Source organism: Abramis brama (genome assembly GCF_963993115.1).
Source record: "Abramis brama genome assembly, chromosome: 23".
NCBI lineage: Eukaryota > Metazoa > Chordata > Actinopteri > Cypriniformes > Leuciscidae > Abramis > Abramis brama.
This window is the reverse complement of record NC_139985.1, coordinates 15,484,382-15,511,128: the sequence shown is the minus strand read 5'-3', so window position 1 is coordinate 15,511,128 and position 26,747 is coordinate 15,484,382. Positions and strand designations below refer to the sequence as shown.

Sequence of the window (26,747 nt, the reverse complement as noted above, 5' to 3'; positions counted from 1 at the left end):
ATGGCAGTAACCTCAATCCTTTCGAATTAGTTTAAGCGGCTGTGATGGTCGCTGGTGATGATGGCTCAGCACAAAGTACACTGAACAAACTCCTTGTCACTTCCTTAGAAAAAATTATCAAAACAATAAGTTTTTGAACCTAAATTAAAATGCAATATAATTAAACCGTTACTTATTCATTCATTTTGAGTAACCGCGGTAGCGACAAACAATTTACCCATTTTTATTTCAGTAACATTTTAGCAGAAGCTATTACTATGGTAAAACTTTATAATGGACGAAGCTGTCACAAACGCAACACGACAAAAGTCAAAATGAAAGTTGAGGAAACCTTTAATGGTGTTGAGTTCTGAGGAGTAAATTCAGTTAAAAAAGAGAGCATTTATTACTCCAGTAACAGTAACAGCAACAGTAGAACAATATACATATAGTTATGTACAGTATCATACTTTATTAAAATACCAACATTAAATAACAGTATATTTATACTCTCACTTTCTCAGGAGATGTATATCCTCCACCTATCAATATTCTGTACCAACTATTACAGTACCATAACAGTAAACCTATGCATGAACAAGATGTCTAGCAGGACATTAATATTTCTAAAGTTTTCAAAGTGCAGAGGTTTAAGGTTCACCTACACGAGACTTCCGTTATTTATACATCCATAGTGAAAAAAAAACACCATTTTGTGTACACTCAGCAGAGCTTATGCCAGCTCACGCTGGGAAAATCAGCATCTTAAAATTACACTGTAAAACTTGTTTCAGATCAACAAGAAAGGATAGATACAAAAAAGGCCAAATCATCCCACAAACGAATCTTAGTATGAGAGTCTATGTTTAACAATGAAACGTTGTATGAGGGCGAACAAGGAGGATTCAAGAGTGTTAAGAAGGCCACTATTCAATCAAATTGCAAAGTCCCAGCATATTATACAGTCTACAATATACAGTCCCTTTCTCTCAAAGTCCCTTTTTGTCAACTTGTGTATATGCGTGTCTGATAGTAAGGGTATTATTCAATCCCATGAACATAAACATTTCTATGTTAGGGATATTACAATAACAAATATAGTAGGCTACATGATTAAAAGAAGTTCTTTTGATTTGAAGTTTTGATCATTTGATTAGCAAAGACATAAATACACCATTATCTATTTGGACCATCCAGAAAGTATAACAAGTGTAACACTGGTTCAACTCCTGGCTCCTGTATGCCATTTTTGATTTCAAGAGGGGCAGGTTTAGAGGATCCGGGCCAGAATGTCTCATTTCTCCAGAATGGTGTCCATTTTGGGGTTAATGAAAGAGAAGCCATTAAAGGCAGTCTGGTCCATAGAGTCAATCAGGTTCTTGTCGCATTGAGAGAGACGAGGCTTCTCGCTGAGGAACTCCCGGTCAAAGTTGCTACAGTCATTGGGCGATTTCTACAAGTAGAGGAAGAAAGATAGCAGAAGTCACTTTTAAGACTGTTAATGGGGTTTTGAACGCAAAGTTTCTATGGGGAACGCACAACTTTTGAGAGAACGCAAAAGCATTGACTTATTTTTTCCACCATCATGTCCCTATAAGGGCTCCGTATATTCCGGAGACAGGAATAGCAGGAATAATAGTATGACTAGGCAGTTCAAGTTTCTGAATACCAAATATGCATTGCTGACGTGTACTGTAATTGTGGCAATCTGCAGTATGACATCAGTAGTAAAGTTTTCCACTTGAACTGGGGAGGAAGTTTTGCTTTCTGAAAGTTACAGTCTTTTTTCCATTGTAAATCCAGCTCTTATCTCAACAGATTAGGGAAAATCTGATTCCTCATGGCCTCTTTAAAAGAGATTTCCTGTTATTGTAATGTCGTCATAAGAGCACAGATAAGGCATAGGTTTTTAGTTTATCATTAACTGTAGTTTTCAGCCATGAAAACTACACTAGCTAAACATTTATGAAAGGTATTTCATTTGTTCAGTACATTCCTTCAACATATGCAATAAGCTGCTGAACACACAATCACTTTGCAATCAGATTCAATCATAAAATGAATCATGCATGTAGGTGAAACCTCTCTTTAATAACCCTCATAGCAGTGTTATTTAAGTATTGTTTAAATACTATTAAAGTATTTAATCATATTTTGAATTTGTGTTTATTTTTATATTTTATTTCAAGTTTTAGCCATTTTGTTTTATGCTTTAAATATTTCTATTTTAGGTTTTTTTTTTCTTTTTTTTTTCCTTCACTTTTAGTACTTTAACTTACAACAAACTTACTTTATTTTAGTCTGTTACAGTAGTGGCCAAAAGTGATTGACATCTTTACTCTTTAAAAAATATATATTATTAAAAATGTGTTAAAGATTTTGTAAGCATATTGTGTAGTTGTGCTTAGTGTCAATTGTTTTATTTGTGAAATGCAAATTTGTGCCGACGTAATATTTGGCCAGGCTGTCATACTAAGAAATTATGAACACATAAAAAAAAAACAACAACAAACAAACAAAATATTAATTAAGAGAGAGAGAGAGAGAGAGAGAGAGAGAGAGAGAGAGAGAGAAAACTATTTTTAATAGCTTTCATTTTAGCTATCAATAACAACACTGGCTTATAGAAATGAATAATCTATAACCTGGCTGGTCTGTCAGAGTTGTGTCACATTTTGAGGAGCAAATAGCTTCACAAGCTTTTACTCAAATCAAATCAGACTCTTACCACTTTTGGCTTGAACGGTGGAGACACCTCTCGTTTCTCCAGAGCAGGCCAGTTGATTGTCTTAAAGAAGGCATGTCCACGGACATTTCCCACAACACCAAGCCGTCGGGTTGGATCCCGCTCAAATAACTGTGAAAATGTAAAAGGCACAGATTTATATTTTGAGAACATAAACTTCCTCCAAGGGTGGCAGGCCAGTGCAAGTAAATTATTCTATAAAGCATCAGTACTGACAGCGTTCATCAAGATAAATCAGTGGGTCAGACTCACTTTCTCCATCAGGTCTTTGGCCTCCTTGGTAATCCATCGTGGGTAGTGAGGTACATCCATGCGGATCGACTCGAACAGCTCGTCCTCATCATCGCCCTGGAACGGCGACTGGCCAATGAGCATCTCGTAGAGCAGCACGCCGAATGACCACCAGTCCACAGAGAAACTGTATTTCTGTCCCAGCAGGATCTCAGGAGCAATGTAATCTGGTGTGCCACAGAACGTGGTAGCTCTGTTTTCTCCAATTATGTTCTCTTTGCACATCCCAAAGTCTGCAATTTTAATATGTCCATCTTTGTCCAGCATCACATTGTCCAACTTTAAATCTCTGATTAAGCAGAGAAAAAAAAAAGACATGAAGGTTCAAAAGTTTGAGGTCGGTATTTTTTAAAGAAGTCTCTTATGCTCACCAAGGCTGCATTTATTTGATTAAAAGTACAGTAAAAACAGAGATATTGTAAAATATTATATTTTCAAAAATACCTATTTTCAATTTTAATAGATTTTAGAATGCAATTTATTTCTGTTATGGTAAAGCTGAAGTTTCAGCATCATTACTCCAGTCTTCAGTGTCGCATGATCCTTCAGAAATCATTCTAATATGCTGATTTCACAGTTGTGTTTAATAATATTTTTGTGGAAACCATGATACATATTTGCAGGATTCTATGATGAATACAAAGTTCAAAAGAACAACATTTATTTGGAATAGAAATCTTCTGTAAGATTAGAAATGTTTTTACTGTCACTTTTAAATAATTGAATGCATCATTGTTGAATACAAGTATCACTTTCCTAAAAATCTTATCGACATATATACATATACATATAAACAGTATATATATATATATATATATATATATATATACACACACACACACAAACACAGAGACACAGATACATTTACACACATATATGTGTGTGTGTGTGTGTGTGTGTGTGTGTGTGTGTGTGTGTGTATATATATATATATAGGGAGCATCTCTTTGAGAGAATCCACAGTCATCAGACCACAGGAACATTCATCTCACCTGTATATAATGCCTTTAGAGTGGAGGTACTGTAGTCCACAGATGATTTCAGCAGAATAGAACCTGGGACAGGAAACAGATTTGAGCAAAACACTTGCTGATGTTTAACAACAAAAATGTATATATATATATATATATATATATATATATATATATATTTCTTGATTATGGAAAATAAATCATATGCTTCAGTAAATGTTTCAAATGATCATTTCTTCATAACGCATGTCACTCACGTGGCTCTGTACAAATCAAAACGCCCCTTATCCTGAATGTGGAACATCAGATCTCCTCCATTCAGATACTCCATCACAAAGAATAAGTGCTCCTATTGATAAACACACAGATCAGCATCATTATTGAGAGACAGTGGATTGTGACAATATATTGACCACAACACATAATTCTAAAGCAAATTATCTTGGTTAGATATTTGTATGAGCCTGTCCAAAAAAAACAAAAAAAAAAGACTGCGAGGCAAATTCACACAGGAAAGTATTTTGTGTAATTCCCCTCCATACATTCCCATCTTGCACAGACACACTGATATCAATCTGCTCATGGCTACACCATCATAAGCTCCAAAACAGAACATGTTATTTAAAACATTCATGTGTTCCAACATTCCATGCCATTCTCATAATGTTCCAACCAACGTCAAACCCATTGTCCTTCACACATGCCAAGCAGGCTGACATGTTGATAGACATGGAAACATAGCAAGTGTAATGAGGCGAACTAGTTCTTCAGCATGCTTTACGGGAATGATAACAAAGCATTGTTCTTGTACACTAAATGCTTTACTGTAACCTTGATTTATTATGTCATTAGACAGAAAGAGATTTCACTTTGTTGGACCGCATTCCATATTCCTAAGTATCTCTAATTCATTAGAATGTTTAGCACTTCTAAAATAATAATAAAAATATTAGACCTAATACAGTCTTCTAGATAATCACTGCAACAATATTTAAGGCTTATTAGTGAGTGTCCTTGTATTTCCTTGTATAGACTGCCAATGAAAAGTTCAGGGTTGGTAAGAAAACAGTTGTGCTGCTTAATACTTTTGTAGAAGCTGACATAAAAAAAAAAACAGGGATCTTTGATGAATGGAAATTTCAAAAGAACAGCATTTAAAAAAAAAAGAAAGAAATCATTGTAAATATCTTTACTGTCACTTTTGATTAATTTAATGCATCCTTGCTGAATAAAAGTATTATAAGTAATTTCTTACTGACCCAAACTTTTAAATGGTATTATACGTGTAACGTTATTATTTGGAAGAACACTCACCTTCGACTGAAAGGTGCAGTAGAGGTGTGTAAGAAAAGGGTTTTCCCAGGCTAACGCCAACACTCTTTTTTCCACCATCGTGCACTCCACGTCATCGTCCATAAGCACAACATCTTTCTTCAGGGCCTTTACGGCAAAATATTCCCCCTTTCCTTTGAGCTCAGCCAGCAGCACCTAACATGGGAACTGTTTAAAGACTGGACTTCATAATAATCCAATGCAGAAATCTGTACACTGTGTGTTTCTTACCTTTCCAAAGCTGCCTTTTCCCAGTACCTTATGGAACACGAAGTTGCTCATGGAGACGCGGGACGGGATGTTGGAGCTGGGAGGGGCAGGGGTCTTTTCATCCCATAGTTTTCCATACTGAGAGGCCTCCGCTAACACTTATAAACACAAATATACCAATGTCCACACATTAATAAACACAAAACAGGGTTATAAAAGTGAAATAAAACTAAAACAAAAACCATAAAAAACATTTCCGTTGTTTGAAATAAAATAATTGTTAACTGAAAAAAAACACACAAAAAAACCCCATTAAAAAACGAAACTTATTTAATTTCAGCTAGATGCCAAAGCAACATTTCTTATTTTATTTATTTATTTTAATTTACTTATTGCAATAAAATAACTCAAATTAAAATTTAAATAATCTTTTAAATAGTTTTAAAAAAAGACAAAAACACAAGATTACTACAACTTTACAAGTAAAATGAAAACAAAAACAAAAAATATAAACATATACAAATAAATTCAAATTATGAATAAAAAATATAGTAATAAGTATCTCAATGATACTATAACACTGTAACATTATCATTTTCAATGGATTTTTTAACTTTTTTCTTAAGATTCTGCACCCACAGAAAGTGAATTTGAGAAGTGACTTCAAACATCCACTAAAAATCACAAGCTTGATAAAAGCCACTGCAAAATTGGCACAGAAAAGACATTAGAGCTGAGAAAAACTTAATGTGCAGATGTCACAGTTAGATATTTTCTAATTAAATTAAATTTATGAAATGTTTGAATACGTTTTGGAGCCACTGTCTATTTAATTAAAATCAAAGCTGATCTAATATAAATGTACCAAAGCTAAAGGGGAGCAGAAATGCAGCAGAGAATATGCAGTAATGGAAACTCACCACTAGGGTCCACTGGCATGTTTTTCTCAATGGCTTGATAGATTCCAATATCCGTGGGATCTGGACGCTTTGTGGAAGATTTCTAAACACAATAAATGAAAATAGTAAAAATGTCAGATTTTTTCTACTTTATTTCTGGGAGTTTGTTACATACTAATAATACAGAGAACATGACTCAGTATGCCAAACATAATTCCACACATGGAAATTCAACACAACCCCAAAAAATAAGCTTTTAGGTTTATAAAATGCAAATGTTATTGCAGATGCCCTGAAAACGAGCCAGGGAATCACTTACCAGGCTGACTTGAGTCAAAGCCTCAGCCAGGAGCTTCTGGTTGATTCCGCAGAGATTGGCAACCTTGGTCTGGCATTTATGATGGATGTTCATGCTACATTCTGAACAGAGAGAGTTAGTTGCATTAGATATTAAAAACAGAGAAAGAGACAAAGAAGGAAAAAAGACATTGCAAAAGAAATGGGAAAACAGGTGAGAGACATCCACCAATAAAACAAAATCTTCCTTACCTTCACACTTGAGGCCTTGTTTGACCATTCCCCACAGCAGACTCCCACAGTGGTCGCAGAAGGTCGGGCTCATGTAGTTATGGGTCTTGAAGCGATGTGGCATGTCAATCTTAAAGCGCTCCTTCTGAAACTGCAGACATACCAAGAACCCATCAGCACCAGACTGAATCGAAACGCTTGTGGGCAGAGATGCAACATCTAAAATGCCTCATGAATCATGATAGCCCTTCATTGCCTCATGGACCCCAGAACTGCTCACTGGGACTAATGTAATCAAAGACTCCGGACAAAAGTATTGCTAAAAATTTTTGTTAGTCCCATGCCGAGATGTTAAGCATGATCAATTGATTATAATAAGAAGGCAAAATGGGCTGTTTATGAGTTTAGTGACCCTGACACAGACATATTTGCAACATGGCAACTCTGCTTTTATAATGTCATGAGCTTCTATTGATTGATAGACTCTGATCCCTGCTCTGTTCACTATTGGAATGGGAAGCAGAAGGACCAGCCCTTTGGAACTGCAAGTGAATGGTTAAAATTTGACCATTAGACCCAAAACAGTTAAGCAGGCATCAGAGAGGTACATACTTTATGATATTTACAGTGCAAAACCATAAAAATAATCATACATTATAATATTTATTTACAAAAGAAATAACAATATTACAAAACAGGGTTCGTACAGTTACTGTAAAATGAAATTCCAGGACTTTAAGGACCTTTAAAGCACTACTTTTTTGGGGTTTTTTCAAGGACTACAATCAAGAGATCTCACTAATAAAACAATATCTTTATTATCTTTCAAACTCTAAAAAGGTAAATATATAAATAAATATAAAGTAATAAAAACAAATGGTACAAATAAAGTGCAGCACATGCAAAGCATGCAAAGACTGTGGTAACTTTAACCACTGAAAGGATACTATCGCTTTCCTTAATTAAAGTGATGTTTTATTCATTAATATATGATTGACTTGAAGAATGAAAGCTGTATCATGTAATTGGATATTTATTTGAGCAATGTCAGGCTCATAGACATGCAAAATGGATCTATATCTATATCAGACAAACTGCAGTGTTAACCTTGCACAAAAAGGTTGTTTTATCGAAAAAATTCAATATATACTGTCTTTCAACAATTTAAGCACTTTACGTACTTTATCATGAATATGGCTGTTTTCAAGGTTTTTACAGGACTTACATGTCAAAAAGTCAAATTCAAGAACTTCAAGCACATTGTACGAACCCTGATAAAATAATCATTATTGATGTACAGCGTGACATTATACATTCTATATATGCAGAGTCATTCATCATAGAAACTATGATTATGATCTTCTGAAATATATATGAAACTATATATCTTACTAATCCCAAACTTTTAAACCGAGATATATATATATAAATAAATTAACTTAATATTGCATCAATAGTAAGTTTTGTTTTGCTAAATATTGCTTTCATACTTTATTTTAAATTAAATTTTTTATAAAAATAGGTTTTAGATCAATTAACAATTGGCGGACCCCCTACAGAACTGCTTCGGACCCTCTCATGGTGACGGACCCCTTGTTGGAGAGGACTCTAATGCTTACCACTGTATCTCGACTGTTGGTTGCTGTTCCTGTGCATCTCCCAATGATCTTATCAATGCACTTCTTGTGAATGGCCGCATTGCATTCTAGAAAAGAGCAAGGGGGCAATAAGGTGTAATGTGTTTAAATTACCTTCTGATTAATCTAATGGTACAAAATATCTTATTAAAGACAGATTTCAAAAGAGCCCATTATGTTAATTCCGCACAGGAGGATGATTTATGTGCCACACAGAAAAAAACTTTTCTTGGTCAAGGAACATGAACAATGTATAATGTGTGTTCTTACTAAGAAACAGATGGGAGTGTCTACAATAGATCAAGAAAGCTGTAAAGATACTTACGCCTACATTTGTAGCCCTGCTTGTTGAGACCCCTAGAATGCAAAATAAATTAAAATAATTAAAAAAGTTGGACTATTGATATTTCTACACAGCAGGTGATAATAGACTGTTAGTATATAAATGGTGTACATTTGAAACTCTTATTCGGGAGACTTTGGATAAATGACTCTCCAACACAAATACATTTATATACACAGCGTGAACAAAGCGCTAACGCAATCTGTCTCATGCTGCACAGGAAGGAGACAGCCCAAGGGACTCTGCTGAGGCGGCTGAAATATCAGAGGAAAGTCCAAGTGCGCTTGCGCAAACACAGATGCTGTCCAATACTATGACTTACAAACACACACACCATGATTATTGCTGCCAGACGCTTCTGGCTACTTACAGATATTACTTTCTTATGCCTACATGAGATACAATTTTAAATAATTTAAAGAGTTCTAATAGAGATGAAATAATATTTTCTAATTGTTTAATATTAGTCATTACATTACGCAATAAAACTGGCTATTTATAATGCGTTTTTTTTTTTTTCAAAGTGACTTATCTCGCTGGATCCCATCTCCCTGGACTAACCTGTTATAGTACGCCAATTAGAGGACTATGCGTCACTTTGACTGAGAAGTACATTGCTTAAGGGCACATCAGTGCTGCATTGTAATCTCAGTAATTCTCTAGTTTCTGGGTCATTTCTATTTGGTATCGAACCTGCAAACTTTGCTTTCGCAGTCTAGATCATGAACCACTGATGTTGCTTATACTTGGGACCAAGACCCTTTTTACTGGGGCATGAGACCCAGTGAAATACGGCTGTGCCCTAGTAAAATATTACTACTAATAATAAAAATAATAATAATGTGTTACATTTATATAGTGCTTTCTGGGTATTCAAAGTGCTTAATAAATCCTTACATGTAAAATGGAGATTACCGTACACCAAACTGAGAATTGTTTTCTCTAATATTTTAGCAATCAAGTCATGTTTGTTTTCTATCAGCTGTTTAGAATCAGAACTAGTATAGTGATGGCAGATGTGAATGAATCACTCTTTTATTCTAATTGGTCAAATGGGTTTGCCAGGTCTTGTTCAGGATTCAGTTTGATTCATTCAAATGCACAACCTGATTTCACCAAGTGCAACATATTTGCTGATCCTGGAACAACATTCCAATCAACCAATCAGATTCAAGGGACAAGTTTACAATTTATATCAAAAGTTTAGGCTTACATGCTTCTACATCAGGGTTATTTCCCTCTGATCGCATGGATAACTTTTCAGTAGGGATAGGTTCAGGGGTAGGGATATGTTTAGGACTACATTTTGGGACAGAAATGTTGTTCCAGAATCAACAAAATATGTTGATCCAGGAACGCGTCTAACACGACACAGTCAGGACGTGCCAGTTCACTTACGCACGGAATCGTTTCTATATTATTTATATTTTATAAGACAGAAAAAAAAAATAGCGCTGGATGAGGTGAATATAGGAAACAAAACTTGCAAATGTTATCTATCATTTGTCAACTCGAATGACTCATATAGCACATGAATGACTCGGTATTACGGTAAAGACCATTTATATCCAAAACAATAATAATTAATAAAAACAAAAAAGTATTAAATATGGGCACACGTTTTATACTGATGGAAAGCTAGAAACACCCCTGATGTGGGCATGATACCTTGAAAAAAAAAGATTTTCTAAGCAATGTTTTGCATGGCGGACATTAAAATATATGTAGAGGGATCATTTCTAGGGACCAATCCAGAATATCATATTTAATATTATAAGACTTGGGCTCTTTTAAATTAGGCAACTACTTATAAATGCCCTAGCAAACACATAGCAATGCACTAAAAAAAAGAAACCCTGGCATCCACCTAAAATAAATGGTGGCGATGAATGGCGACAAATGTATTCTCTAGTTAACTCTAGTTATTAAATATATTTCACTGTTACTGTGTATACAAGCTATTAGATGTGGGATGATTACTGTGCAATAAAAGTGCATCTGTAACACCATTTGTTTTTCTTTAATTCGTTTTACTTATTTATTTACTCACCACACAAACTCCCTGCAGACCGAGCAGAAGGTGGGCTGTTTGAAGAAGGTGGCTGTGAACTCGTGGTTCTTGATGAAGTGAACCTTGGCCTGTTTGATGGCTCCTCTCCTCCGGTTTATTGTGAGGAGGCCATCTTCCTCTTTCATATCTTTCATAGTCATTGAGGACTTTGATTCTGTGAAGCAGGTCAAAACAGGGTCTTTTGAAATAGACATCTCTCTCTGTTCTGAATTAAAATGAGCTTTACTTGCATATTAAAATGACAATACATAGCTTTATGATATTTTACCAGAAAATGAAAATTTTCATAATCTATTTACTGTTATGTTGTTTAAAACTCATTTGATTTTCTTTTAAACTCATTTTGTGGAAAAAAAAAAAAAGAATAAAAAGAAAAAAGAAAATAGAATAGAAATTGTAAATGGCACCGTGCTAAATAAAAAAATGTAATGCCTAAACATTAACCTCACTGGCTTTTGGATACTAAATATGTGGTACATAAAGATAATTATGTTTATGATGCCTTCAGCATTTTAATAGATTACTATCACCTCATTTCCTGCTGAGAGTTGGAAACAAAACTCTCACGGGTTGAGATTGATGGTTTTGCCCTCTGGCACAGTGCCAGAGTGTATGGTGTACATTTAAAGACAAGTAAAAAGACAAGTCTTTCCAAAATATCACTGTGAAAATATATGTTTTTACAGTACAGTAACAACCAGTTGTATATTTTGAGATATAATAAGCAAATATGCTATAATGTTTAAAAAAAAAGAGAAAGACAATTAGATGCCAGAAAAAGGAGAGAAGGAAGAATGAAAAAAAAAATACCCGCATGAAAACATGAGTAAGACAGCATGAGTAAGCAAAGACAGGACAGATACCAGCTGACAGGACTAAGCTGATATCTGAGGGTGGTGAGATAATGGAAAAAAAGACTGACTTTAAAGAAAGAGGGGAAAGCCACAGTGGAACAAAGGGAAACAAAGGGAGGAGATGCTACTAACAGAAATAGTCACAAGGCTTCTATGGGTTTCAAATTAGAGTTTTAAAAATGTTAGTTTTTGCCCATCAGGGCAGAGCTTGATTCAGAAAAAGATCATTTGGTTTATGCAAGTCATCTTAAATTAAAATAGATAAATACGAAAAATTTTCTTTGGTTCAAAAGTTTGGGGTCAGTATGTTGTTGTTGTTTTTTTTAAAGAAATTAAAGGTGCTCTAAGTGATGTTGGGTGACGTTACTTCTTGTTGTCAAACAAAACGGAGGCTAGCTAGGCTCTCCCTCCTCCTCATCCGCGCACTAACTCCCCAAACCCCACCCCCAAATCTTTCTTGTCGGTTATTGGCTGGAACAGTTTGTTATGTTCCGTGGTGCGGGTTAGCCCAGTTTGTTTTTGTTGCCGTTTGTGGAGCTTGTGGTGTCTGCAGAGACCGCGTTTTTTTACAGTTTAATCAGGGGACAGGCAGCTAGCGGATAGTGAGGAGATGTTTGCTGTATGTGACAAAAAATGTTTTGGCCTTAAAGGGACAATGTGTAGGAATTTCTCCCATCTAGTGGTGAAATTGTATTTTGCATTCGAATGAATATTGCTCTCCAGCACCTCGCTTTTTCAAATGCGTGTTGCATCTACGGTAGCCGTTACGTACCATAAAGCTATGACAGGATGTCTTTTAATAGCACTTCATCGAGTTCTACTGTCTGTCTATATAATAATGTACACAACCAAGCAATGAAAAAAAGCTTGTAATTAAGACCGTAACATTGACTTACCTGTCGAGAAGAAAGCAGGCAACTTCAGCGTCTCTTTTGAAAGCTTTCTCCTGCATTAGCTCTTTCCACCTGGAAAAAGCTATCCTGACATTAACCCTTGTTTTTTGTAATCTCCGGTCACGTTTCGTTTTTACGGTCTACTTTGGACTTTTTCGACGACGAGGACTCCTTATCCTGTGACTAACCGTACACTGCAGCCTTTTAAACTTGCCGGGGAAATGACAAGCGCCTCTCGCTGCTCTGCTCCTCCGTTTCTGCTGGTTTCAGTCACGTGACGCTGGCTCTGAACGAAAACGCGTTGTGGAAACGCGTTGGCCTAGTACTTTTTGTCCCTCTCTGCTATTATAGTTTTTCAAGATGGCGGAACTACATGGAAGCCTCCGTGGACCTACCCGTCCCATGTATATAAAGATAATAAATTCTTCGTTTACGAGGATAAGTCAGATCATTGGCAGAGGTATTTGTACACCATTGAGGACATATTTAAGAATAAAAATATTGATTTTAGATAATAAAATACCTAAAAAACTACACATTGTCCCTTTAAAAACGTATGACATCACTTAGAGCACCTTTAATACGTTTATTCAATAAGGATGCATTAAAATGATCAAAAGTGAGAGTAAATACATTTATGAAGTTACAAAAATTAAATGTATAACGGTTTCAAAAAAGTAGGCAGTACAACTGTTTTCAGCATTGATAATAATAATAATTATTATATTATATTATTATATTATATTCAAATAAGCAAATTAGAATTTCTGAAGGCTCATGTGACAATTAAGACTGAAAATAGATTAAAATTGTAATAATATTCCACAAGATCACTGTTTTTACTGTATTATTGATCAAATAAATGCAGCCATTGTTAGCATAAGAGACTTCTTTCAAAAACTTGTAAAAAATCCCCAAACTTTTGAACGTTGTATACAAGTTTACGTTTACATGTACCCACCTAGGTCTGCATCCTCCAAAAAGAACTGGACAGACATCATCACCTTCCCAGAAGGCTGCAGGTCCACCCAGAACTCCGCACGACCATTGCCTTTTTTGCAGCGCTCAGCAATGACAGAGACCCCGACCGTGGCCTCCGACAGAGCCTCCTCTGCTGTTTTCATCAGGACCACCTGTATGACACGGCCCTCATAGATGTGTGCGTCAAATGGGGATTTCCATGCAGGGTACATGGTGGGCTTCCTCTGGACCAGCGTCTTCCCTCGCTCTGGGTGGACAAAGAGAAAGAAATGCTAATGAAATTATGATGCCTCTAGGGCTGTGCAACAATTAAACGCGATAAATCGCATCCAAAATAAAAGTTTGTGTTTACATAATATATGTGTGTGTACTGTGTATAATTATTTTGTATATATAAATAAATACACACACATGCATGTATATATTTGAGAAATATTTGCATGTATGTATATATATATATATATATATATATATATATATATATATATATATATATATATATATATATTTAAATATATTTTTAATAATTTATATATATTTAAATATGAATATTTTATAAATAAAACAAATCTAAAATATATACATGCATGCCTATACACAGGTGTATAGGCATGCATGTATATATTTTAGATTTTTTTATTTTATTTATAAAATATTTATATTTAAATATATATAAATTATTAAAAATATATTATTGTATATTGTATTCTGCATTCTGTATATCTTGAGAAGAAGACAATCCCATAAGGTGAATTTTACCTTGCAGAAAGCATTATGCTCTATTTGAAAGCCTCACTGACCTGTGCTGAGCGATTCCTTCATTTTGATGGCACAGAACGGTTGCTCTGTCATAGGAGGAAGGTCTCCCAGGTTAAATTCATTGAAGGCAATCCGCAGGAACGGAGCCATGGTGAGAGATCACTGTGCCTAAATACAAAAGAAAGAAAATTGATAAAGATCAGAGGTTGTATGAAACCTCAACCTACCAAACTGGCAGGCAGTTCTCACCCAGAGAAATTGTTTTTTCCCCCTCACAATTAGCAGAAACATCACGTGCTCTGACAAGAAACACTTCATAGGCAGATTTAGGAAATGATATAAGGCAGTATTTCTTAGAAGATGAGCAAAATATGATGTGCGTGAAGTAGATATGTGTGAGAAGAAAAGGGAAGTGAGTTATACTGAGTGATCAGTTCATCCTTCCTCATATACACTGGAGTAATTATGAAATTCATGCACATCTTTTAAACCTGTTATGCTGAGAATGTAATTTGTAATGAAAAATTCTGAATTAGAAAAATAAAAAACAGAAGCACTTTCATTGGCCTCGGATGTTTGGATTTTAGACACACACAAAAAAAAAAACTACAAAAACGTGCAGGCAAAGATGCAAACAATCTTTTTGTATATACAGTATACTACTCTTCAAAGGTTTGGGGCGATAAGACTAATTAATGTTTTTGAAATAAGTCTCTTATCCTCACTAAGGCTGCATTTATTTGATCAAAAATACAGTAAAAACAGTAATTTTGTGAAATATTATTACAATTTAAAATATATTTTTTCTATTTTAATATGTTTTAAAATGTAATTTATTCCTGTGATTACAAAGCTGAATTTTCAGCATCATTACTCCAGTCTTCAGTGTAACATGATCCTTCAGAAATCATTCTAATATGCTGATTTGCTGCTTAAAGGGATACTCCTCTTTAAAATGAAAATTCACTCACCCTCATCATTTACTCACCCTCATGTTGTTTCAAACCTGTATGAATTTCTTTCTTCTGCTGAACAGAAAGGAAGATATTTAGAAGAATATCAGTAACCAGACAGTTTCTGGTCTCATTGACTTCCATAGTAGGAAAAAAAAAATACTATGGAAGTCAATGAGACCAGAAACTGTCTGGTTACTGATATTCTTCTAAATATCTTCCTTTCTGTTCAGCAGAAGAAAGAAATTCATACAGGTTTGAAACAACATGAGGGTGAGTATATGATGACAGAATTTTCATTTTAAAGTGGAGTATCCCTTTAAGAAACATGTATTATTATAATCAATGTTGAAAACACACAAGTTGTGCTTCTTAATATTTTTTTGTGTACACTATGATACATTTTTTCAGTAACCTATGATACATTTTTACATTCCTTGATGAATAGAACATTAAAATGCAATCATTTATTTGGCATAACAATCTTTAATAATAACATTTTAAATGTCTTCACTGTCACTTGTGATCAATTAAATGCATCTTTGCTGAATAAAAATATAAATAGCTTTTAGTAGTATACATAATATTTTCCTTGACATCTTTAACAAGAACTGTTCATAAATGCCTCAAAGTGTAAAGTTTCAGCCTTGTTGCTTCAACTTCCTATTGTAAAACTGTGTGAAATATACTCTTTTCCGATAGTTCTTGCATCACACTCACTGTGGAGTGCGGATGACCAGCTAGTTTTGTTTTCCTAATAAGCACAATGAAAGAGTAGAACCTAAATAATTGGTATTTTTCATAGCCACAAAATTACACCATTTTCCAATCCCAGCCCCTCAGGTAGGACCAGATTCCTGCTGGTATTACTGTTCACACAACGGCTTCACAAAGAGCTTTGCCAGGATTCTGGGACACAATTGGCCCTTTACTTGGTTTCACAAAATAATCACGGGGATTAAGGGCTTAAATATACACTGCACACACACAAACACAATGGAAAATGACAAAAGTTCCGTCTTGTATATAGTTATCTGTCACAATAACTTATTAATCTTGTACTTATTTAAATAGATTTATGTAATTTTATGCAGCTGTGGGAAATTATCAAACAAACAGATTCATGTTTTGAAAGCACCACAGAGCCACAGTTTTTACAGTTTTCAGGAAAATCAACCTACAAATGACTTTCTGGTCTGTTATTGCTTATTATTAAGTACAAAAAAACCACACACACTTCAGCTTAAAATTAGGGCTGGTCCGAATACCATTTTTTGAGCTTCGAAGCTTCGGTAGTAATGAACATCGAATATTCGAAGCTTCGGAGAGAGGGTGCTGAACATATTCTTCTCTCTAATAAAGGCAGGAATCTCTATGTGTCTGTCTGTCTGTTTGCATTTTGATTATTTCGAGAACCGTTCATCCAATCGACTTCACAAGGGAGTGCAGTGTTGCAGTTGGTGCAATATAGATGGACACGCGAGACATGACACGTTCAGAATTAATAAACTTTTAGTAAACTACAGAGCAGCGCGAGCAGGAAGTGGCGCGCCTCACGCGGGCAGGGCTTATATGCTCTGAGAACAGACACTGCACTAGTGATATAAAACGCACACACACAGGTCTTAAATTAAGCAATACTTTTAAGGTAGTCTAATATTTTTCTGACAAACAAATTACTGACACAGTAAAGGGTAGATTTAAATAAAGAAAAACGAAATTTAAATAAAGAAAAAACTAAATTTAAATAAAGAAAAACGAAATTTAAATAAAGAAAAAACTAAATTTAAATAAAGAAAAACTAAATTTAAATAAAGAAAAACTAAATTAAGTTAAATTAAAAACGAGATTAATTTAGATTGATAATAACGGGTAAAAAGGCTAATACATTTCGTTTCTATTATTCTATTTTCCACAATGTCAAAGCAAGGCAGCTTAACCCAAAACACAAGCTCAGACATGCACTTTGGTCCATACAAACTCCGCTGTTCTGCGCTCTAGCCAGAGAACACTCCCAGCGTCGGTTCTATTTCTAGCATGCACGCGTTTTCCGCATGGCTCGAGCCGCGCCTGAGACGCGTGTCTCGCGCAGGCAGTGTGCAAACTCCAACCTGTTAACATGGGAGCCGAAATAAAAACAGACACGCCACGCGGCCAGTGTGTCGCAGGCCTTATTCAAGCGCGAATGAGAACCGTTTCGCGGGGGATCCCCGGTGTGCAAAAAACAAAAACAAAAAAACCCCCGAATATTCGAATGTCAAATTTTCAAATCGAATACCAACCCACCGAACGAATATTCGAACATTCGAATATTCGGGTCCAGCCCTACTTAAAATACTGATAGAGCAACTTTCTGTGGATAGTTTTGCCCCATAATCACTAAGAGACAAAATGTCAAGCAGGTGAAGTGGGACCGTTTGTAATAACACCCAAGATGGAGTACTGAGAGACTTATCAAGATGTTGCTCAATGGTTGATTTGCTGATCTGTCACACTTAGATCAAAAGTGTTGAAAACGTTCAGATGAGTGACTTGTTTACTTCTGCAGGGATGGAAACCAGAAACTTAAGCTTGTGTATATGTAGTATCACCAAAAAATGACGGAGGACATTTTATGTAGGTTTCTCAATACGTTTCTGCGGTTTAATCTATTTTTTATTTAAGCTTAAAGTAATCAATCAATACATAAAATACATGTCCCAACAAAAAATACAGAAGGTTTCATTGTGAAGACCTTTTTAGATGTGTTATATTACGATATAATGCTCTGAAACACTTGGTGTCCCAAAGCATAGAAATTGCATGCATGCCCTAAAAAAATTGTCCAAAAATGGATGTTATTGGACTAATCTGTGTCACACACAGTATTAAATAATGATACAGAGAGAGTAGATTTAGATAATTGCTGAAGGTTGTGACAGAGCCTTGCTCCACAAATGATATAATACATGAATTACATCATCATAAAATGGTAAATTGAGTAATTGTAACCAGCTGTAAAAGCTCCCACACAAAACTCTCAAGTATAGAGGGGAAAAACCTGGCAATATTTGTTTTTATCACCATTATTTTTCATGGTGATGATGTGTTATATACTCAAACATGTACATCTATAATAGAGAGAGTGAGAAAGATCAAAAATTTTTATCTGGGACCACACACACACTAAAATGCATATTATGACAAAAATGCATTAATATCAGCTAATAAAACACTTACTCAGTCAAACATAAACCTCTTACACTCAAAGGCATATGACTACAAAAAAAATGTTTCCCTGGAGAGAGTGGAAAAAATGAGCCCATCCAGCAAGGGAGGGGATGGAGAGAAAATGAGGAAAAGTAGAAAGGGGGGATGGAAGAAAGAAAGCATTGAGTGGCATACTGGAAGTTTAATGTGCTTTAAAGTTTAAAAATCCAGACTCTTACACCATTCATATACTTGACTGACAGCCTTACTCTATTCGCCACTCAATCTTGTCTACAAATCATGATTTGAAAATACAGAAAACATGTCATTATGACAAGGTTTTACATCATCAATATTAATGTGAAAAGTGTGCTAGTCTCAACAGACTCTGGGCCCTATTTTAACGTTCTGAAACGCAAGTATCAAGCGCGAAACGCAAGTAACTTTGTGGGCGGGTCTTGGGTTGGGTTGGTCTGAAGTAGCTTCATTATTCATAGGTGTGGTTTGGGCGTAACGTGAAATAAACCAATCAGAGCATCATCTCACATTCCCTTTAAGAGCAGGCGCGCTTGTTCCATGGCAGATGGCTATTATAACGGCGGATTTGCCAGGCGGATTTACCAGGCGCACGCCAGGAGCGGTTCACGGCCGAGGAGACCGACGTTATCGTCAGGGACGTAAAAGACAGAGAAGTTACATTGGGGATGGGAGAAACCCACCCAAATTAGCTTCGGTTAAACAGGTGTATAATAATTTGGGTAAATGTGTAGCCTAAGCTAGATTTATGCCTATTTTTTCACATCTTCATGGACACAACAATGATTTCCCTCATGTGTTAATATTTTTCCTTGTAATAATGTATGGTTTTCTAAAAATGAGAACTGCTGCGTCTGTGTAGATGGGTTAAGCAAAGTGTATGCGCGTTGTGCACACGCTACATTGATTATGGCCAAGCATGCGCCCTTAAAATAGCATATGAATAACATGCGCAACGCGCAACTGACTTTAGACTAGGTTTTTCCTGGTCAGTGGTGGAATTGTTTTCTAAACCTGCAAAATAGCACCAGGGAACGTTTGCGCCGGAACACGCCTCCTTCTTTGCGCTGAACCGCCCCCGGGAGCGCAAATGCATTTGCTAGTTTACCGACGTGCGTCTGTGGAGGGAAAAGTCCGCTGTGCGTCGGGTGCAAAATAGGAATGATACATGTGTCGGTGTACTAAGTCAATTGCGCTGGGTGCAAGATAGGGCCCACTGTGTGTGTGTATCTTTTCAGTAGCCTGGTTCCCTTAGCGGTCTATTGTTCTGTCAAGAGAGGTCACCTCCATCGCACCCAGATCGGTTGCTGCTTAATTTACACACTCTGGAATGCGTATAGTATACGTGTCTTAATGTGTGCATGGCACTACTTTTAACTCTTATGATGCTAAAACTGGCAAACCACCAGCATGTTAAACAAATGGAGTAATGTCCTCAGATTGCACAAATGTGTGCGGGTGAAGAAGGATGTGGAACAGACATGATATCCTCACTGATAGGCAACACTTCATCTTCAAGAACGCACAAAAATGAAGACCAAAGCAGCTAATTATACACTAACTCAGTAATGTCATGGCCACAATATCTATATGTACTGTCTCTATATGGCATGGGGCCATATGAAGTAGATGTGAAGTGTGTCAGTAGTTTTAATCAACCTCCAACAAAAAACTAATTTTGGATAACTGGACTAACCAGCAAGACCAAACGCACAGCATCTCAAATGTTGGTTTGAGTCAAATACCTGAGCCAAAGTCTGATATCAAAATAATTAGGTTTAATACCCACCCAGAAGCACCTCACATGATTGCATTCCCAAACACCAGGAATCCGAACGCAAGAAAACATGACAGCGTTTATTGAGTTTCGTCTCTGCGCTCTGATATGCAAGTCATTTATGATGTAAGAAAAAATCCATCAATTTTTATTACAGACATTTCGCGGCAATTTCCCAGGAAGTGACAATTTTGTTCTCAAGAACACAAGATGTAAACAGTGCAAATGTTTTATGCAATATTCCAATTTTGCGCATAATTTGCATTTGCTACTTTGGATGTAAACACAGCTTTTCCCCCATGTTAAATACTTTCTTCAATCCCAGTTTAATGTGCAAAAATAACTAGGCCTAAGTGACGTTTAGCTGATTTCCCCCAAAAATGTAAACAAAAAGTGTCCCATTTCACAAACTTCTGTACTATTTTAATCTTTTTGTAGTAAACATAGCGTGAGTATTGTGTTCACACTGAAAAACACAAACTTCCGTGGAGAAGACACCTAACAAATGTGAGAAAGCTGTAAAAAAAAAGAAAAAAAAAGTGAAAGCTTTAACTCCGCTTTATAATTGTCAAATTTATGTTCTAATACTGTAGAACAACACTATAGTGTAATATGTAAAATATGTAAAAAGTAATTTTTGGGCACTTTTATTAAACTTAGACTCATGTTAGCCAACATATTTACAGCAAAACAAATGAAAGATGCAGGATTGTATTGTTCGTCTGAGCAGCCAGACACAGCAACACTGGCTCAACACTGGAGTGTTCAGGAAATGTTAATGCAAAGTTGTACATAAAATCCTTTAATCTTCTATTATTCTTCCCACTACGCCCACCATATATTTTTGATCCTCTCTCTCACACACATCATAGACTTTTACATTTTCTTAGAGTGATATAAAGGTAAACATATTTGGCTCTCACATCTCCATAAAGATTGAAAACATTAATTATCTAAATCTTCTACACATTCTGTTTTTCTTTCTGTGTGGAGCTCACACAGGCTGTGTCTGTTATTGGGATCTCACTCTGTGTGCGGGTGTTTGTGTAGAAGTAACTGGACAGAATTATAGTGTGTATAGTAGCCTAGTGCCGGCCTAAGAGTCTCGCTCTGTTCTCTATCCTGCATCAGACAGCTGCTCTGCTCACCTTTTCTTTTTTTCTTTTTGTAACCTCCTACAGTCTCCAAATTGTTCTCGCTCAATACGGGAATGGAAGCAAGCACATATATTTCAGATGATTTCACTATAATACAGATCAAATGGAAAACAGGTTGAAACCTATAAATAAATACTTTGCTTTTCTTCCCTATTGCAATGTATAAGTGAAACGGCTTCTCAAACAAGAAAAAAATGTAGGGACTTGATTTTGTCCATTGGGAATTGATTGGATCGTTGGCGAAGTCATGGATCGTCATGTGAAAGTGGTGAAGAAAAACCGAAAGTTTATAAGAGAACACCCATGTTTCGGAGAACACTGGGAAACCTGTTGGTCCAGATGGTGCGGTTGCATATTTCTAAGATCACACTTGTGAATATATCTGTATGCATGGAATTACAGTTCATAGCCAGAGTTCAAGGCATCATGCTGCTGTTTGTACTTTGCTAATGTACAGCAAATATAATCCGCCAGGCTCCCAAATTCCCCCTCTGTGCTCAGTCCTCATAATATAGTTAAGAAATGCGAAATCCTTTGTTTGAAGTTAATAAAAATACAATGTTTGCAATCCAATTTACTTCCGGTCCGGAATATGGGACATTAATGTGAAACTGGATATACAAGAAAATGATTTGGATCATAAAAATGGCCCCTATATGAAGGTGATTGGACGAAAGAAAAATATTGAAAAATAAAAGAGCTTGGTGATGTCAGCTGAAAAGAAAAGTCGTTTTAGATTTTGAGAACCAGGTTATGGTTATTAAGATATATTCTGTTATATTTAATATATTTTTCTTTTAAGACCAGGAACATACATTAAGAAAGTAAATTGCCTAATTTGATTTCATGTTGACACTAAAACCATTTTAATGTGACAGACAAAATAGACTATATTTTGGAAAGAAATCACTAATGCTCACCAAGGCTGCATTAATTTAATCAAAAATATAGTAAAACAGTAATATTGTGAAATATTATTTAGTTTAAAAAAAATGTTTTCTATTTCAGTATATTTTAAAATACAATTTATTCCTGTGATCATTTCTCCAGTCTTCAGTGTAGAAATCATTCTAATATGTTGATTTGATGATTAAGAAACATTTTGTATTATTAATGTTGTAAATAGTAGCCTAATCATTTTTATATTTAAAAATATATATATTTAAAATATTTTATTTAAATAGACAAAATATTTTTTTTGACCAACATGCACCAATGAATCGTCCACGATAAGACAAGTAATGTCCATTAAAATAGTAAATAGTGTTCATTTTCATTTCATGTTGAATTTAAGGTCAAAATCTGGGACACAAACATGAACAATAACACATTTGTCATGTTAAAAAACTTGACAAACCGGTCTTTTTAACAAATACAAATGTGCATTCCCCATTTTTGCGAACAAGGTCGTTACATGTAAATGGTCTGCAGGTGAGTTTAATCAGTTACTGATCGGTGGAATGAAAGAGCAAAAATTTCATTTTGAGTGTTACATAACACCAAGCATAACCATTTCTTTTTTTACACGTACTGTATGTCACAGGGTTATTGGGTTAAAATAACATGCATCAAGGAAGCGTTTGTGCGCAGAGAGAGTTAGTGCGGGAGAGAAACATGGAGAGCGAGAGATCAGTGACTTCAAGGTCAGATGAGTGCAGAGAGCATGTGACATTAGTTTTAGTGTAGCATTGATTTCTCACCCCTCTCTTCCCTGAGGCTAAGAAACAAGAGACCCTATGCCTCTGTCTTTCCCTCGCCTATAACACACACACACAAGCACACAATAGTTAGTCAAGGTTAGTGTGGAAAAGCCAATTCCTCTCTGAAACAGGGCTTACTGTGTGACTGCAGGCTTGCTATCAAATGTGTGTGTGCGATATTAGGGCTCAAATCTGCTGAACTGCTCAATGCAGTGTTTTGGACAAGAATTTTGGGCACACACACACATATATGTGTGTATATTGGCATGTCGACCTAAAGGTGAAGCTGAGCTTGCCTCTGTCTGCCTGTGCAATAAGAGTGGTGTCCATTTCTGCCTTACGCACACTTCACAAAAGCTTCATTAATCCAAGACCAACAGAGAACGGCCTGTGCGCTTGCTCTCTACCATAAAAGCACGCAACAGACCTTTTGTTGCTGCTGTGTGTTCAAAAGCGATACAACAAGACAAAATGAGTAATGACATACAAAACATATAGAACGCAAACAATACTTTCGGAGTGTTGGGCTCTAAAGCTTTTTACAAAACAGTTGTGTGTTGTATTTGTGTTTGCCAGAGGCACTTTGAGAGAAAAAACAACTCAAAACAAAGCTGATGATAGATTTGAACTCTACTAATGGTGTTTGCTTGTAAAAGGTCGTGCGTATAACAGACACGACATAGACGTTGGCAGACGGAGTGACGGCGCACCATCATCACTACTTTCTTCTCTCCTGCAGTTTGGTTGATAAATAATTCAGAGGCGATGCATGTTGTTGATTAAGACCTTTACTAACATGTGCCTTCCCGGCTGAGCACAATGTGTTGATTTGGTTCACTGTACAGGTTGTGGACGTACAGTAGCGACTGATGACACACAAGCAAGCTTTAAACAAGAAAGACAAACTACTGGCCCTGGTTAATGTCAAGAACAAAGCACCCAGTGAGTATTTGTAAAAGAGGAAAGAAAAAAAAATTGTGTAATACAGTGGCTTGTGTGTGTGTGCTTTAAAAGGAACGATTAAAAATGATTAAGTCTGTGGTTGTGTCTTGTGGATGCACAATATATGTAAAAAATATAATAAAAAATAAATCAGCGTTCACAATATAAGCCTGGCCCTGGATCACAATATTTGTGGCAATAGCCAACAATACATTGTATGGGTCAAAATTATAGATTTTTCTTTTATGCCAAAAATCATTAGCATATTAAGTAAAGATCATGATCCATGAAGATATTTTGTAAATTTCCTACCATAAATATATAAAACATTTATTTTTGTGAGTGAATGCAGCACTATAGTGAACATAAATGACTACTTTAAAGGCCATTTTCTCAATGTTTCGATTTTTTTGCATCCTCAGATTCCAGATTTTCAAATAGTTATCTCAACCAAATATTGTCCTATCCAAACAAACCATACATCAATGTAAAGCTTATTTATTCAGCTTTCAGGTGATATATAAATCTCAATTTCAAAAAAATTTACCCATGTGGTCCAGGTTTTGTGGTCCAGGGTCACATATATTATGTATGGGTCTGAACTTCCTTTAGAAAACTTCCTTCCTTTTGGTATGAGTTTCTTTCTTGTTGAACACAAAAGAAGATATTTTGAAGAATGTTGGTAATCAAACAGTTGACGGCACCCATTGACATACATAGGAAAAATAAATACTATGGATGCCAATGGGTGCCGTCAACTGTTTGATTAGCAACATTCTGTAAAATATCTTCTTTTGTCTTCAACAGAAGAAAGAAACTCATACAGGTTTGGAACAACATGTGAGTGACACGTCAAAACTAATTTGCATGCATTTTAATTAATAAAGCTGCTTTAATATAATATTGGTTATGGACATAATATAAAAATAATTACTGGTTCTTGGTATCAGCCACAATGTCTATTTTGGTGCATGCTTAAAATTATATTTAAAAAAACAATATATGCCATTTGCAACTTATCTATCTATTCTGCTGGTTTAAAAAACACCATGAAAAGTACAGTAGTACCCAACAGCTTGCAAATATGGCCTGGATACTGAGTATACGCCATGCAAATACACAAGTTCTTTGGCACATGATGGAAACAAACAAAGCAAGAGAATGAAAATCTCATAATAAAGCATTTGTCACCACCAAGTCTGTCTCACACATCGAGACTTACAGATATTCCCCATGTTCTGTTGTTGTTTAAGGGTGGATGGAGAGACTGTGCAGGAACTGCTGTAATACTGAATGGTTTGGTAAATATTGTCACTGAGATAATAGTCTACACTGCTCATTTTGTGGTGGCAATTAATGCTTTAGAAAAATTGGCACAGCTAACTTAAAGCTATAAAGCTATACCTATAAAGCTATAACCAATAGGGTTGACTGTTAAAAGAGACTGATCCAGGTGGGAGGATAAAATATTTTCTCATCAGCCTCTGAGGAACTCGCTAGTCATAGCGGTAACTATGGAAACCACGATTAAGACGCTCCAGAAACAAAGTTGGCCAGAACGAATCATATGTGTCATGCGAATAATAAACATTGTCGTCAAGACTAGTTAGTTTGTATCTCTCTCTCCGTCTCAAAAAACTTGAAAAACAAGACCGTACAGTAGGCCAACACTTTCTGTTTCCTGACTAAAATAGCCTACATAATAAAATGATCTACATGTTATCGTATGGAGGAGCAGGACCGAGAAAGAGTTGTCAGTCTGGTCTTTCTACGGTTTATGTGTTTACAAAACTTTAAGGCAGCGCATTCTATGAAACACTGTCGAAAAGTACAGCGGCTGCTGCTTCCGCGTATCTGGAGAGCGTAGCCGAGTGAAGTCGGATAAAAAAAAACTGAATGTTTGAAATGCCCTCAAAAGAGCTTGAATGTTTAAGAACACACGATATCAAACATTTATAGGACCTCCTGCCCAAAAAAGGCTCGATAACCTCTCGTTACCAAGTGTCTACAATTGTTTCCATTAACTCACAATGGATTTGTTGGAAATGTGTCGTTTGATGCTCGAGGCGACCGAGAGACAAACATCGAAAATGCGACGAAATCTATTGGTTGTTGGCGGACAACGTGGACGTTTCATGTTATAGATGTCTGTCATTTCTACGCTCCGAATGGGCGGATTTTAAAACGCCTACAAAACGCGCAAAAAGTGAAAAGTTGTAAGTAGAAAACTTACCAACTTCAGTGTCCGAGAGGTTTCGATAATTCGTCTCTTATCCTCACTGCTGCTGTGTAAGTTGAGAGCAGAATGAGAAACGCGGCGTGTTTGAGGAAGTATTTACCCGCTCACTGAGCCTGTCTGGGGTTGACAATACTGGAAGAGTGACGTCGAGCAGGTAGAGAGAGAGAGAGAGAGGGAGAGAGAGACGTCGAGCAGGTAGAGAGAGAGAGAGAGAGAGAGGGAGAGAGAGACGTCGAGCAGGTAGAGAGAGAGAGAGAGAG

At 36.0% G+C, this 26,747-nt stretch overlaps 1 protein-coding gene across 1 annotated transcript; it reads right to left on the bottom strand.

Annotated features, from left to right (window-relative positions):
* Nucleotides 1-315: 315 nt before the first annotated feature.
* prkcdb (protein kinase C, delta b) lies at nt 316-26,747 on the bottom strand. Its single transcript, XM_084100113.1, has 16 exons — nt 26,482-26,747; nt 14,536-14,662; nt 13,716-13,982; nt 10,987-11,161; nt 8,919-8,950; nt 8,576-8,661; nt 6,978-7,107; nt 6,748-6,848; nt 6,450-6,531; nt 5,551-5,687; nt 5,302-5,475; nt 4,245-4,336; nt 4,009-4,071; nt 2,978-3,305; nt 2,708-2,836; nt 316-1,432 (listed from the first exon to the last, which is right to left on the bottom strand). Exons 2-16 carry the CDS (start codon nt 14,642-14,644, stop codon nt 1,274-1,276), a joined length of 2,064 nt encoding a protein of 687 aa, XP_083956239.1. The 5' UTR covers nt 14,645-14,662; nt 26,482-26,747; the 3' UTR covers nt 316-1,273.